Here is a 16,199-nt window from a genome sequence, read left to right on the forward strand (position 1 = left end):
GACCTTCAGGGGCACCTGGGTGGCACAGCGGTTAAACGCCTGCCTTCGGCTCAGGGCGTGATCCTGGCGTTATGGGATCGAGCCCCACATCAGGCTCCTCCGCTATGAGCCTGCTTCTTCCTCTCCCGCTCCCCCTGCTTGTGTTCCCTCTCTCGCTGGCTGTCTCTATCTCTGTCGAATAAATAAATAAAATCTTAAAAAAAAAAAAAAAGTTACATGACCTTCAAAATGTGAGCAGTCCAACAGTATAAATCTCCTCTGGAAAGAGATTTTAACTAGAGAGTTAATTAAGAAAACAAAATGCAAAAATGTTAGGATTTCCACAAAGAAATATATTTATTTTTTCTTTAGAATTTGGCTCAGAACATAAAAATATTTACATTAAAATAAATTAATACATGATTATTTAACTATAGGTAATAATTATGTTGGAATATATTAGCCTTTCCATGAATTTAATAAAAATTAAGATTTGGTTTTAGATTTAATACCATCCTTCCAAATATTTGGTATGAAACTTGGTAGCAGTGCAACTCTATGGTGTACAAAGCAGTTACAGATGTCACCAAGGAACCACCAATGCCCCTTCAATAGTCTGCCACCTCACCCCGGACGCGGATGGCCAAGCAGACTAGCTTCCTTCCTAGGAATCACTGTGGAATTTTTCAACAATAACCAGAACCTGGAGATCATTTCAGGGCTGGTGGAATTCTAGGAATCAGCCAACCTATCTTTTCACATTAACCTACCAGGAAGGAAGTGGTTCAAATGCAGTATTGATTCTTTCACTTTATTTTGTATGCTAACACCAAAACAATGCAAACCTTCAGGTTTTCCTAAAATAAAAATCTGAAAAACATGCATATGCTTTTCTAGATCATCTAAAAGTACCCATAAAAACCTGTCACTAGACCAAATACCATATTGGCAAAATGTCCACAGCGTAGAGGAATATTTGATTAAATGTATCGCTGAGGGACAGGATCAAAGGCAAATTGAGTCAGTCTTATTAAAGCTGTTGGTAGTATGAAGTGAATTGGGATATATTCACATTTTGCAAGTTTTTTATATGAAAGGTGGTGTGGCATAGCAGAAAAGCACAGAGGGACCTGGGATCAAACCCTATTCTCTAAGACTCACTAGCCATGGCTTTACGTACATCACTTCAGCACCCCAGGACTGAGTCTGGGGTTGTATAAAATGGAAATTGGGACACCCACCTCCCAGGCTGTACGAATTTAGAATAATGTATATGAAGCACCTAGATCAGAGCCTGGCATACAGTAGGCACTTAATAAATGGTGGGTATTAGTACTTCTAGGTTAAAATGGATAGCAAGGACCTTGGCCTTTGTATCTTGACACCAAAGAAAGCACAGAATCTCATTCAGCCAGAACCCAGATTCACGATACGGGCTCTACAGACGCTGCCTTAGTAGCTACTGCAGGGTCGTATTCAACATGAGTATGAAAAGTTACTGAAGGGAGAGGTAGCTGGCGGTAGCAAAGATCCTTTGGGGATGGTTCATCTCCTTTCAGAGGCTGTAAGTCCTAGTGGCTTCTCAGCTGTCCTTAAGATAAGGACAAGGTCAGTAAGGCCACTGTCATTCAGATCCCTCAAGTTGCTCAAGATTCTGCGAGAGTGATAAATAACATCGTTAAGCAAACATCTGGGGGAGACAGAGGTGTCCAATGTCTTGACTGCGGTGATGGTTTCACAGGTGTGTACGTATGTCAAAGCTTATCAAATGGTACACTTTTAAAAATACCTCAGTAAAGCTGTTTTTTTAAAAGAAGTTTACTTCAGCCTTTCACAGTGAGATTTCCTTCTGTTTCCTGACCGGATCCCTTTCTGCAATCTGAGTTGAGGGTCAGAGGAGGAAGGGAGAACAGTCCACACTCCAGTCTTGAGGCCCCACCTCAGGCAAGGCCTGCAGGTCTCCGCGGTCCAGCTAGTAAGCACAGCCCCGAGGCATCCTTGTCCACGACCACAGCTCCTTTGGCACAGAACATTATGACTGGTACTTACAGGGTTTGAGCTGAAGTGACCCCAGAAAGAGCAGCATCTACAAAAATGGGGGGGTTGGGAAAGGGAGCTCCAAAGAGGAGACTAAAAGCAAAAATTTAACTCCCGAAGTCACCTGCCAAATACCACATTTAAATACCAAATCTGCTTTTTAAAAGAAATGCTTGTCTAAGAGACAACCTGATTCCACAGAGAAGCTCTACGACTCGCTCCAGGTCCCCTCCTGGGAGGCCTAGCAGATCCTGCGAGTTGTGTAGTCCAGAACCATGCTGGCGGCACCGAGCAGGGCAGGGTCCGCCAGATCCGAAACCACCACGTCCACGTCCTGAACCGAGGACAGGGCTTGCTGGCGGATGACGTCTTTGACGGTGTGGACGTAGTGACTGGCTAGGACCCCGGAGAGGATCACAAGGGAAGGGTTTATGGTGTGGAGGACGTTCACCACCCCAAGACCCAAAGCCGTTCCAGCTACAAGAAAACAAAAATGAAAGTCAGTCTCGAGAGCCAAATCAAAACCGTCAGAGGGCGTCTGGGCGGCTCAGTCGGTTAAGCCTCTGCCTTCGGCTCAGGTCCTGATCTCGGGGTCCTGGGGTGGAGCCAGCGCTGGGCTCTTTGCTCAGCGGGGAGTCTGCTTCTGCCTCTGCCCCTCCCTCTGCTTGTGCGCTCTCTCTCTAAGTCAAATCTTTAAAAAACAAAACAAAACAACAAAAAAACGCCAGAGGATGGTGGAAAGAGTCAGCAGCCCAGACTCCTTAGTTACATGCACACTACATAACAGAAAGCGGTACTTGAAAGTTATTCGTGATTTATTCTTAATAAGAGAAAATGATGTTATGCTTTGAAATAAAAAACGCTTGGTATACTATATACTATAGCATATGATCTCAACTATGTAAAAAAAAAAATAGCAAAGACTGGAAGGAAATGTTAACAGTTCATCTCTGAACAGTAAAACCTGAAGTGATACTTTCTTACTCTCACATTTCTCCAGATTTCCTGAAGGACGAACAAGTAGTCTATTCATAGTTGTAAAACAAAACAACAAACCTGTGTAATAAAGGTAAGGCTGCCAAATACCTCGAATGCCATTCCCTTTTTCTCAGAAAGCAGGGAAAACCTCGGAACACACGCCGCGGAGCGCTGACCCCGAGCGAAGCTGGGTATGTGCGGGAGCCCCGGGCAGAGCCAGGGCGGAGCCGCCCGGAGCCACGCGCTCACCTGTTCTCAGGATGCTCTGGGCCTTCGCATTGCCAAGTTTTGCAGCTTGGATGAGGTGGACCGCGCCCACGGCCTCGTCTTTCGGCACGGACATTCCTTCCACCAAGAGCAGGTCCTCTGTATGAGCGGAGGGGAGAAGCGGCAGTCATCAGCGAGCCGTGGCAGCCCTGCAGGGGGTCGGGCTGAGAAGTCCGCCTGCGGGCAGCAAGCCCCCAAGCGGGAAGACAGCGTGTTCTTTGCACACTGGCAAAGCTTTCTGTCACTCCCAAGTGTCCACATACACTGCTCCAGAGGCCGCTGCGGCCCTCCTCCTGCCTTGGTTACACATCATCCAGAACTTCCCCAACTGGAAAATCCTCACCTCCGACCACAGCCCGCTAGCCAGCCCCCTAGCTTCCGACTTCTCACTCCGCATGCAACAGAGACTCGCCTGTTTCTCTCCTTCCTTTATCCATCCCAGGTGCACGTCACACCACTTGCAGGGCCCCCCGTTCTACGGCAGTGCCTAAAGCACTGACACGGACGGGGGTTCATTCGCCAGCTCGGCCACGACCAGCTGCACAACCCCACCCAGGTCACATCACCTCTATACTCTTCTCTTCTCTAGAAAGCGGGGGTAACACACGTAACCTAACAGGATTATCTGAGGAACTAAATGAGATCACGGACGTAAAGAACCTAGATGCTGGCCAGAGGCAGTGCTCACTGAACAGTAAGTAGGTCTGTTATCTGTAGTCCTTGTCCGCCCCTCACTCTGCCCGTCAACAACCCAGGTCCATCTTCCTCCTCATCTGCTATCACACTTGGGCTCTGATGAGAGCAAATCCCAACCATGCAGGCTGCTACCCCCCCCCCACCCAGGGGTCTCCTCACAGCTGCTCTGCCAGCTCTCTCCCATTCCCCCTCATGGCTCTCAGCTTCCACCACCTCAAACCTTTTACCCCGCCCCCACTACCACGAGATCTCTGGACTGCTGACCTCTCTGACGAAGGACCCCACGAGGCAGGGTTTCCCTTACTTCCTGCCCCTGCCTAAAAACATGTCTGTATTTGCCTACCTTCACTCCTCTCGCACTCTCAGGCCCTCTACCCAGGCCTTGCAGCTCATCTCCTCCCCACTCCTCAGGGGCCTTACGGTAGGGACTCAACTGCCCTTCTCTCCTGCATCCTCCACCTTCACTTCCGTCCCCGCGGTCCGCTTGCCGCCAGCAGGTGCTCACCATCTCCCTGTCCTCAAAGCACTTCTTCCCTCTTAGTGTAGTCAGGCCTCTGCTCCTGCTAGTTGAATGCACTCTTTCATAAGACATGCATTTGCCCCCAGGAGGACAGAAACTGGTTCTTGAGGCAAAAAACAAAACAAACAAAAAACGCCACCTCCTCTTTTTATACTAATAGTACATAAACACAAGCACATAAACAGTACATCTGGGGCACTTAAGTATCATGTGTCGGGGCGATGATTAGGGAAAAAATGTCCAAACAGGTTCCTAAGGGAGGCTAACGATAAAAATGAAGAAATGAAGTTGAAAAACAAAGTTTTCAGGGTTTCAGGTGATGTTCTCATGGCCAAAGCCAATGAACTCTTCTGATTTCCTCTTACTCATAAGCAGCACTTGACATTCCCAAGTACGCCCTCCTTGAAACACTCTCCCTTTGGCTTCTGTGACTTGACCCTTTCCTGGTTTTCCTTTCTGCCCAATGCTGTTTTGCAGGATTCCACCCCTGACTCTTGCCTCACTCCGAATCTCAGAGGTTTAACTGCCACCTCAGGGCTGATGATTCCCAAAGCCCCATCTGTAGCCCAGTCCTCTCTCCTGAGCACCAGACCCCCGTAGCCAGCTGCCGCCTACACATCTCCAGCCGACGTCCCACAGCCACCCAACCATCCCCTTCCGCCACAGCCTGCTCCTCCCAGCCTGTCCAGCTAGAAAACTGGAAGTCACTCTAGAACTGCACCATTTAAAGCTACTCCATTCGACTATTTTTCTCCCAGAAAACAAAAAGTTACAGTTTAGTGAAGAGTCTGAAATTCAGATCTGACCATGTTTTTCCCCCAGAAGTTCTCAACGGCTTCTCCATGCTCCATTCTGCTGGTGTTGGCCAACCTCTTGCTACGCTTGACTCTACCTTGCCCTTTATGCACCCACAGCACTGTTTCCCAGGCTTGGAAGTATCGCGGGCTCATCCCAAATTGCCCTGCCAATTCTATTTACCCTTTCTCAACCCCCCGACAGCACCCTAACACTCCCTTCCCCCTCTGAACAGGGCAGGGACGGATCACTGGTGTCCTTATATGCATCTACATTCCCTGGCCATCGTTCTCAGTGCACTTGACACTATAATGATGGTAAATGACTCCCTCTTGCATTAGACTAGAAACCACCCTGACCTTTATAACATGTTCAGAAATAGCTTTAATTCAAATAGACTTCTCAGAGTTCACAACTGTAATATGTTAATCCATTTACTTTCTCGGCTAGGGGCTGAGAAAAGAACAATCAAAGCTTCCCCACTATCCTGGAGCTCAAGACCCGTGTCCATCCCCAACACTGGAGAGGAAAGTGTTAATATGGGTCAGGACTAAGGGGATTTCAGAGAGCTTCGGTATGAGGAAGCCCCACCTTTCCTCCAGGAAGGGAGAAGGGTACAAGTTCTGGCTTCAGTGTCCAGCTCTCTTTGGAGTATCTACTTTGAAATACTGGTCTACCATTTAGCTATTTAATTCCTCAGGCGAAAGAAACCAACCATCATGTAGCTTCTTTGCTTCCCTCTGCAAGGCCATGCCAGAGGCGTAGGCTTCAATACACCCGTGACTTCCGCAGGAGCAATCAGGCCCATCCAGAGACACAACAAGGTGGCCAAGTTCTGCGGCACAGAAGGAGCTTCCGTGGATCAGCTCGTGCTGATGGATGATCCCCCCGCCAATTCCTACGGCGAGAGAACAATCACTGAGGTGGCTCTTCAGCTGAAACAGGAAGCTGTGCTATAGCAACGCCTCGTCTACGTAGCAAAGCTCTGGAATGTGAGGTTCTTTATGATGCCTTCTTTCCTAAGTAGCTGAAACTTACCAACTACCAATACTTGACCTGGAAGCATTTTGGAGGGAAATATTTTAAGCAGGTCCCTAACCCGAACCCTAATGTTGCAACCCTGGTTGCATCTACGTGGCTCACTGTGATTTCAACCACAGCTGTGGGGAACGGATCCACGCAGGCCCAGACTCCCCATGTGACGACAATATGCCACCTCAAGCTCCCACTGCCTGTCTCCTCACCAAGGCCACCTCAACACTAAAGGGCCTAGTCATCCATGAGAGCACAGGACAACCTCAACCAAGCAAGACAAGAGCCAGCAGATTCCAGTGGACAATTCTGGATGGCCTTCTGCAGACTTCTTGGGAGGTTCTGGTAGATTTCAGCCCCCACTGCTCTCAAGGCAACTTGGATAACGGCTTTCCACCTACTCTGTTCTACTCTTCTCACTCCTTCACTCCTGCTTCTCAGGATCACTCCAACATAAAATACCCCAAGTCTTCATCTTAGGCTCTGGTGTAGGGGAAACCCAAGAGAAGACCATCTTTCCAAAATATATCATACACCACCCTTTCTTAAACAGAGCATAAGAAATATGATTTTGCCTCTTCTTAATGCCACCATGTCTAAAAATCTGTGACTCTGAATATGAATATCAGTGACTTGTTTTGCAGAGTTTAGGAGTCATTAAAGAGGAAAGCCTGAGAAGGCCCTGCTTTTTAGACTCATCCTGCCATCGGTTACTTCCTGGGGCACTACTCTTCGCCTCCACCCCTCTAATTCGCAAACTCTCAGCTCTGACAGGAGATCTAGGAAATGACAGCCAAGCTTGCTAAAACTGTGTCTGAGACTAAGAGACGAAGGGCCTGAGCTTCCAGAGGGGGTAGTGTAATGCAGAGTTTACGGGCACCCAAGCTGTGAGGTTAGACGTAACTGGGGTCAAATGGCGGCTCAACCACCTCCTAGCTGAGTCAGTCTCCTCCTTCCAAAAACAAACTAGGATATCAGCAAAAATGGCAGAGTAGGCAACTCCAAAAGTCCATCCCTCCGCTAAAGCAAGGAATGAACTGGCAAAAACTGTCAGAACCAATTTTTTGGGAATTCTGCAAACTAACAAGATTGTAAGAACCAGGGAAATGCTTCATCAGGCAAAAAAACAGCTGAATTTTAATGAGAGCTTTCTGGAATTTTCAGGTCCCACCACCCACTCCCAGCTTGGTGACCTTGAACCAGCCCACATTCTCAGCAACGATGGCAGTACTGGAAGGAGCAAGAGAAACTCTATTTTCAAACAACTGTGGTGGTTTGTTTTGACCTACTCGGCAGCTCCTGGAGGACCAGCTCAAAGGGCTTGTTATGTCACCTGCCACAGAATTGAGGGGGCTACCCAGGAGGTGGGGGGTTTGTCAAGGACATTTAAAGGAAAAATATATTTCTTAGTCTCCACTGCCTAGGACAACAGCTGATAGTTGAGGCAAATATTATACTAACCAGAAAGACTGGGAGGAGAAGCTGGGAATGAGAAGCTTTGGGGAGTAAGGGCCTGACTAGCTCTGGCAAGTTCCTGGGAGTGTGAGGTCCACATGTATGCCCAGGGCAGGGCACACGCTCAGGAAAGCCCAGGAAGGTCCCATGCCCTCACATGGGGCTCACCTTCCGGCTCTGCTCAAGCAGGAGGTGAAGACTACAGCAGACTTACAAGCTGCCTGGCTGACGCTGAGGCCATGCCCCACGCACATTCTAGCTCCCGAAGCAACCTTCTCTTACTGCTCTCACCTGTGCCTGTGATAAGGGTCACAAAGTTTTCCAGGCCCTTTCCTTGGCCAAATTTCCTTTCCGCCAGGGCAGCACAATTGCCATCATTGTCGACCCACACGGGGAGATGCAAGGTGTCAGAGAGGGGGGTCCTGAGGTCCACGGAGTTCCATTCTTGAATCAGTTTGGTTGAATGCAGCACAATTCCTTCCCGAGGATTTACACGGCCACCCGTAGAAATACCTGAGCTCCACCACACACACGAGGGAAATAATTCTCATTAGCAAGCTTAGAAAAGTGTGCCAACTTTCTGGGTTTCAAACACAAATTAATTCACCCAAGATCTCCTCAGACAAATATTACCAAAGATTGCAAGGAAATGTCAGGCATTTTGAGCTAAATCTGCAGCTCCCCACCAAAGTACCCATGATGATTACTGGTGTTCCAGAAAGTCCCCATGCTTGGGGCCCACAGATAGGACCTGGAGCCACATACACAGGGCAGTGACCGGATGGTCAGTGATGCATCAGCACTCAGTAAACTGTGTGTATCGAAATGAACATTTCTTGAATATGCACTTCACAATCTTACCTACTCCCAAAATTCTGCAGTTCAGTTTTACAGCTTCCGCTGCAGCTTCCACACACATCTGTAGGATTAAATTAATCCTCTCTTCATAGGTTTTAGGATTGAACTGAGTATACTTCTTAACAATTTCACCCTGAAAGAGAAAACAAACAAGCCCTATCTCCTTGATCTTACCTAAGGAGCACCCCGTGAATCTCCTGACCTTTCTCATGCTAAGTCACACTGAGCCAGAGGACAGAGAGTACTTAGACTTATTTAGGCGACTGTTCGGGAAGGGGAGCCGTCCCTGCACAGGGCCACGAAGCAGTGACGGCTCCACAGCAAACCACGGGCTCCTCTCAAGCGCAAAGAGAACGCTGCCTAATCTCTGTCTGCATTTAAAGGTCACAGTTTCCCTTTCAGGTTGACAAAATTTCCTTGCTTAAAAACTAAGGCAACTAAATAAATACCCTAAGGAGGTTGAGCTTTAATCACCTCCCATAAAGGGAGCCAACAACAGCACGGTTCCGCGATGATTACATTACGCGCTTTGTGGGCAACCTCCTGGGTCCCCTCCCTCTTCGGGAGCTTTGTACTCTCACTTTGCTATCACTCAAACTTTGCTTTGCTGCCCCCCCCAAATAAATACATTACTGTGCTCTGTGATATATTTGAATACTAGTCAAGGAGAGTCTCTCCAAAATCTTTTTTTTTTAATTTTTCTTGCTCTTCTCACTTGTGCATTTTGAGTAAATTTCAAAACAGTGTTGTCAAACTTTAAAAAATCCCCTTAAAATGTGGATTAAAATTATATTAAACTCATAATTCAATTTAGAAAGTGCTCACATTTTAAAAATACTCAGCATTCCCATCCAGGACATTTTTCAAGCCTTTACGTTATATGCTGAAGTTTTATAATTTTCTTTATATAGGTTACATAGTTTTTTGGTTTAGACGATTCTTAATTTTTCTGGTTGTTATTCTGAATAGGCTCTTTTTCCATTCTTTCGTTATTAATGGATTTTATCCATTTACAAGGGTTAGAGCGGTCTCTAATGACTGTCATTAAAAATAAACCTAGGGGCACCTGCGTGGCTCAGCTGGTTAAGGGTCTGACTTTTGATCTCGGCTCAGGTCTTACCCTCAAGGTCTGGGCTCCAGGCTGGGTGTGGAGCCTACTTAACAAACAAACAAACAAACAAACAAACAAGAAAGCAAACCTAAAGTCGTGTTTCTCTACTACTGACCGCAGCAGAATCATCTGGGCTTTGAATAAATATTGATGCCATGGACCCGCCCCCCCGCCCAGAGATTCAAATTAGTCTTGGGGTAGGAGCCAGGTATCTATGTATTTTTCAAAGCTTCCAGGTAATGCTAATGTGCAGTCAGGCTAACAAACACTCATTTACAGGAAGACTGCCTAAAACTTCATGTTAAGTGGGAAGTCACTGATATTTGTATATTTATCATAACACCTAACCATTTTACTCAGATGTCTTATTAATTCTGCAAGCTTGTTTATTCATATTGTCTATAACATTTTTTGTTTTACTCTGTGCACAGTCTCCACTTGTGCTATTTGTTCCTTGCTTTAAATAAAAGCCCTTGCTTTTATTCCCTTTGTAACTTCCAGAATTATGTGCAATAATGTTGCAGAAGACATCTTTCCTTCTTGATTTTAACAGGAATGTTTCTAGAGTTTGACCACTACAACGGGTTCTGGCTAGTGACACAGAAAGATCATCTTTAGGTTAAGAAAATCTTTTATTAATGCTTTTTAAGGAATCTTTACAAAGGACAGCATTGGCTTCTTTTGAGAAAATTGCTTTGTTTCGCTTTATTTGGCCTCAACAGCTTCATTTTTTAAATCCTTGCCGTCCCTCATGGACTCTCCCAAAATTGTTTATACCTACAAGATTTCCAACAAAGGTCTTTCTGGTAGTTTTATTCTTAAGTCATCAGAGATCATTGTAACATGAACAATTTATGTTTTTATGAAGGCTCCCTCAGGTTCTCTGTCAACACTGTGTTAATCTTTTGGTTAAGGGGTTGAAGGTGTGCTGTCCTGAACTAAAATCATGTTCTAGCTAGAGGAAACGCAAGCCCCTTCACCATCTGCTGCTACCCTCCCCTGGGGAGTGATAGTAATCAGCACGCTCCATGCTTTACCACGTATAGAATTCCAGGTGTCCTGGATGGCAAGAGCCCTCTCTGGTGCCTTAAGGGGTCTCCCATTGTCAACTCAAGTCTACTGACTTGGATTCCCGGAGAATTTTACTTCTTTGAAATGTTAGTGCTTAGTAAAATAGTGAGGCCAACACTGTAATGGATCCAAAAGTCAACACTGTGGGCAAATGATCACAAGCTCTAATGTATGTGTCTAGTCCTACCTTCCAACTATACTTAAAAAAAATCAAGTTTTTATACGGGATAAGAAATTAAGACTTAGAATTATTTTATACCTTCATGCTGACTATTGCAACTCGGAGGTTTGTCCCACCGAGATCAACAGCCAAGGCACTTAGAGTTTCAAGAATATGGTCAATGTCTTGAGAGATATTCTCCTTCACGGGAGGAAAGCAGAATTTCTTTTGTAGTGGCTCTTGAAGATCAATAGATTTGAGAAACTTCAGAATCCTCGGAACAGCATTTCCATCCCCATAGATCTTTGAACTGCAATATCAAAAAAGTCAATTAAATTAAACGCTTCTCTCATACATGGTAAACGATGTGGAGGACATGGTACTAGTAGAAACCGAGACTTCAGGTAATAAAGTTGTGCTGCTTCATTTTAAATAACATCTGGTATCTCTAGCAACACAGTAAGTACGTGCACATTACTAACGGAAGGTCCCAATTCTACTGTTGATAGAAATACAGCTATTTTCAGCCTGAGATACTACTAACAAATACCTCTGTCATCAAAGACAAATAATCTTTGTTAAGCCAATTTCAGAACATAACATAGTTTGGGGCAACAAAGTTATTTACTTATTGCTTTTTTAATCTTTACATTCATGGGGAAAAAGAGTTATTTTCAGAATTTAAACATTTCAAACATTCAAATATAGGAAAATCTCATTAAATTCGAAATAGAAAGGAGAGCAGTCTAAATTACAATGCTGAACTAGACTATTTTTAAAGAAAATCAGTTATTTTCTAATATTTACAAAAAGTCAAAGTAGGCTAAAGAAGTATTTCCTGGCAGAAGTGCTATATTAATTAACTGAGACAAATAAAAGAAGTTATCCTCCATTTGAACCCTTGGTAGAATGACAGGGCTTATATTAGCAAGCCCTGTCTCACTAGCAGCTAGGGGACCCCTAGGGATGTAGAATGAAAGCTCTGTTAAAATGACTGAAGAATGATCACAGCTTAAAAATGGTACCCAGGCAGCTCCCCTTTGAAACACTAGAAGGGTGTATACTCACCAAGGGTACTGTTTACCAAACTGAAGGTGCAGTGCTTGCAGTATTTTGTCTTGGGTATCAGCATCCCGGACATGAAGGACGTTCTCCCCTAGGTGAACCCAGTGACACGTTACAATGATTTGGAAGTGGAAATGTCCAAAGAATTAGGAAATTAGCAATGTGTTGTACTGTGCTCATAATTAACCCTGGAACCCAGAGGACTTCAAACGAGTCTTCTGTTAGAGCAACAGCAACTCTTCTCCTTTACGCCTTTTAAAGCATTCTCAGCAAGATTTCCATGTATCAAATACTTAAGAACACTAGGGTCCTTTATTCCTAAAGAGAATAATAAGTCAAGTTCTTGTTGATTTATTGAAAGAAATGACATGCATGAATCTAGCACCCTCGAACCCCTCCCCCCGCCTCCAGTCGTCTAGTGCGTCCACTCTTTCCATCCACCCTGCCTTCCATCTACTCAGCCAGCTGTGCATCAGCTGCTCAGGCGAGGTTGGTCAGTCAGTCAATAAGCCAGTCAGCTGTCAGTCACTTTGTCTCCATATATTTTCTGACCAATGTGATGGAGTCAATATAGTGAAAATGGCCATATTTTTCAATAGAGCTGGCTAAGAAGAGAAGGGAAGAGTGGTAGCTAGAGAGAGGAGTGGGGTCGTTGTTTCTAAGACGTGAGAGGCCGAGGCATGTTTCAGCGATGAGGAGGCTGAAGATCCATGGCAAAGAAAGGCTGCCCCTGAGGTCCTGGAGAAGGCAGGACAGGTGGCGATCTAGAACACGGGTAGAAGGCTGAGCAGTGGGCAGGACAGAGAGACGCCATGCCCTCCGAAGTAAATAGGTAAGAAGGAAAGGATGGACGGGCACGTGTTTATCTAAGTGTGGTGACAGAATATACAAGTCTGCCTTTGACAACAGACGCCCTGCTGCAAATTCAGCGTTCAACTGTCTGTTCTCATTGTCCTTGAACTCTCAGCAGTGTTCAACACCACCTCTTCAAAACCATTTCTTTTCTGGGCTTTAATGCTATCACCTTCCTGGGCTTCCCCTGACCCCTCTGGCAGTTTCTTTTCAGTCTTCCTTGCCAGCCCCTTCCTCCTCACCGGAACTCTAAATGCCGACGGGCTCCAGCGTTGGTCCTGGGCTCCATTCTCTTCCCTATTTACATGTCACCCCCGGGCAATCTCATGTGGTCCCTTCGTTTTAAATGACATCTCTGGCAGAGTGCACCATCATCCTCCATATCCCTTCTCTGTTCTAGTATCAGAATTTTTAGCTGGGTATCTGATAATCCAGCTGAGGACTATGTCCTTCAGCGTCCCTACAGCTAGAAGGGACCCTGTGACTGCATTCTGATAAGATATGTGGAGAAATACTTCCAACTTCCAGGTGATGCTTTGAAAAGGAAGGACACGTTTCCTCTCTTCCTTTCCAACGGCTAAAACGGGGACTTGACAGCAAGAGTGGGGGCATCTATCAAGAAGACAGATGGAGGTAATTCTCTGATAACCACGGAGCCATACCAATGAGAAAATCTAACTTACTTAGGCACTATTATTTTGGCTCTATTACGGCAGATGTAATCACTCTCACCCATCACTCTCAAATCTCTACCTCCAACTCTGACTCTCCCTAGAACTATCTAGCTGTTGGCTTGCCATGTCTACTTTGAAGAGTACTAGGCATCTCGAGTTCAACATGGCCGTTAGAGAACTCTTCGTTCCACCCCTCCCAAACGTGCTCCTCCTGCAGTGTCCCGTAGTCAGGAAAGAGTACCCCGCTGCTCCGTCCAAAAATCTGAAAGTTTTTTCCTTTCACTACTCACATCCAAACAGCAGCAAGTACTCTAACAAACCCCGAATCTAAACTTTGTCCACCCCTGTTATTACCGGTGCTCTAAGCCACTATCACCTCTCGCAGGAACTGAAATAACCCCTTAATTGGTCCCCCCGCTTCCACTCCTGTCCCACCACATTCCACTCTCCACAGAGCAGCAGAGCGGTCTTTCCAAAATGCCAAGTCACACCACGTCCTCCTCCCATAAATGGCTTCCCATGATACTTAGAAAAAAATCCCAGATTAGTCACCCTGGGTTACAAAGGTCTGCCTCCTTCTCTAACATCGTCTTGTATCACGCTTCTTCTTGCCCACCACCTTACAGCTACACTGGCCCTTGTTTCTCAAATACATCAGGCTTGTTCGCATCTTCGGGTCTTCATGCTGGCTGTTCCCTCTGCTTCTCTCTGATCCTCACATAGCAGATTCACTGTCACTCAGGTCTCAGCTGAAGTGTCATCTCCTCAATGAGGGCTTCCCTTACGCCATCTAATGTATCCCATCACATAACCTTGTGTTACAGCCTGCACGGCACACAGAAAGTCTGATACTTTTCTATCGTCTATCTCCCCTCCCACTGGAATAAAGTTACATGAGAGCTCTGCCCTGGTTAGCAGAGTTTACTGCCAGTGCCTACATATAGTAGGTGCTTATTAAATATTTTCTTAATGAATGAAGTTGAGAGAATTTCCATTCAGTGGTTTGTATTTTCTCTGTGAAGGGGGGAACAAAGTAATATGTTGGGAATGAAAGAGGAAGAAGACCTAAAGGTAACAGAAAATTAGGGTAGCAATTATGAACACAGGAAGGGCAGAGCTGGAACTAACCCCATTGATTCTAGTCCAGTTCTTTGTCCACAAAGTACATACATTTTTCCATTAGCTACAGAAATATATTTGCATGGATACTATTAGAACTTGGACTAATATTAATAACAAGATCTAGCTAAGCTAGCAAATTCATTAACAATAATCCTTCTTACACTTTAGTTATTAAGGGGGCATCTTATTTAGAATTTTCATGCTCTAAAGTACTCACTAAATGCACTCTACCCAAAAATGAAAGACTAGCACTCATATACTTAAAACACAGTCATTCTGTCTTAAACACAGCCATCAAAGACCATAATCAGCTAACAAAACCTTAGCTCTGACATCACAAGGACAAAAATATTAAGTAGAGCCCTAAAAACTGATAATCATTTTGTGCTATTTAAAGATTTTAGGCAACAGGTCATTAACCTCATTCACTCACTTGTTCATAAAAATGCATGCCAGCACTGATACATGCAAACCCTGTAATAATTCACATATATGATGAAAAAAATGTCACAGATGTGTAAGGGGGAGCCCATATTTAATGCCTCTCTTCTCACACTTTCCTAGCTACTGCCTACCAAGGGAGGCAAAGTTGCTACTCTGATTGGTCAGACAGTAGGCCAGCAACCACACTGTGTTCACCGGTGGGCAGGAGCCACTGAGGCCACATATATTCCTAGTCAACTGAGACACAAACGGAGGAAATACCTGTTTCTCTTCCAATCTGACGTGTTCCTAGATTGATCACAGGTGTTCCAAAAGCTCCAACCTCGCGTACTCCACAGCTGCTGTTCCCAATCATACAACCAGCATGGGCGACCAACTGTATAAACTGGTCAAATGGGACATGTTTAACTGCACGGAAATTGGGATGGTGCTCTATGCCCTTCTTCCGCATCACTCGAACCATCTCCTTGCTCCCTGTGAAAATGAAAAGAACCACCTGTTACATGGTTTATGAGATAAACCATTTCCACTGGCAAGTAAAGCCCCACTTAAAGAAATCAGCCTATAAAAATTCAGGATGGTTATTAGGGAGATGGTAATTTTAATTACTGATCTTTTCAGGAATGATGAGTATCTAAAATGTCTGGCCAGCTCTCTGCTTCAACTCATCTAGGAACTTTAAACAGCAGCATTTGGGACTTTTCAAACAGCATTCAACAAAGTAAATACCTTTTATTAATGCCCCAATAAAACCTCTACCTTAGACAACAATTAAGAAGTTCAAGACAGGCCAGGAATCTCGAGCTCTTAAGCTGGGAGTTCCTAAATGGAAGGTCTCGGCTCCACACACCAAGCTGATCAGAGAGCCTCTACCTCAGCTATGCTCCTATTTACCTGAACAACAGCTCAACTGGATAGCGCTCGCCCTTACCTGGACTAAGCTCCAAGAAGATACACGTAGATTCTGATACTGTAGCTGAATTTTATTTCAAATGCATGATTTTTTAAAATGTTACAAATGTGTGAAGGGGAGGCAATATTTAATGCCTCTAGGCTTGCCTCTTTACTCACCCTTTACTCACC

The 16,199-nt window shown here is 45.2% G+C and overlaps 1 protein-coding gene across 10 annotated transcripts in view; it reads right to left on the minus strand.

The window, feature by feature from the left end:
• Window positions 1–311: 311 nt before the first annotated feature.
• The window catches only part of GNE (glucosamine (UDP-N-acetyl)-2-epimerase/N-acetylmannosamine kinase), a 45,270-nt gene continuing 29,382 nt past the window's right edge, over window positions 312–16,199 (minus strand). For all 10 annotated transcript variants that reach the window (XM_044386810.3, XM_057313588.1, XM_057313591.1 and 7 more), the window contains 8 exons: window positions 15,378–15,590; window positions 12,028–12,115; window positions 11,059–11,269; window positions 8,621–8,750; window positions 8,051–8,272; window positions 5,988–6,170; window positions 3,244–3,360; window positions 312–2,493 (listed from right to left, as the gene is read on the minus strand). In XM_044386810.3, coding sequence (XP_044242745.2) covers window positions 2,258–2,493; window positions 3,244–3,360; window positions 5,988–6,170; window positions 8,051–8,272; window positions 8,621–8,750; window positions 11,059–11,269; window positions 12,028–12,115; window positions 15,378–15,590 — 1,400 coding nt within the window. In that variant the 3' untranslated portion in view covers window positions 312–2,257. The remainder of the gene's footprint in view (window positions 2,494–3,243; window positions 3,361–5,987; window positions 6,171–8,050; window positions 8,273–8,620; window positions 8,751–11,058; window positions 11,270–12,027; window positions 12,116–15,377; window positions 15,591–16,199) is intronic.

The sequence above is a fragment of the Ursus arctos genome, unplaced genomic scaffold, assembly GCF_023065955.2.
Source record: "Ursus arctos isolate Adak ecotype North America unplaced genomic scaffold, UrsArc2.0 scaffold_18, whole genome shotgun sequence".
NCBI classification, from domain to species: Eukaryota; Metazoa; Chordata; class Mammalia; order Carnivora; family Ursidae; genus Ursus; species Ursus arctos.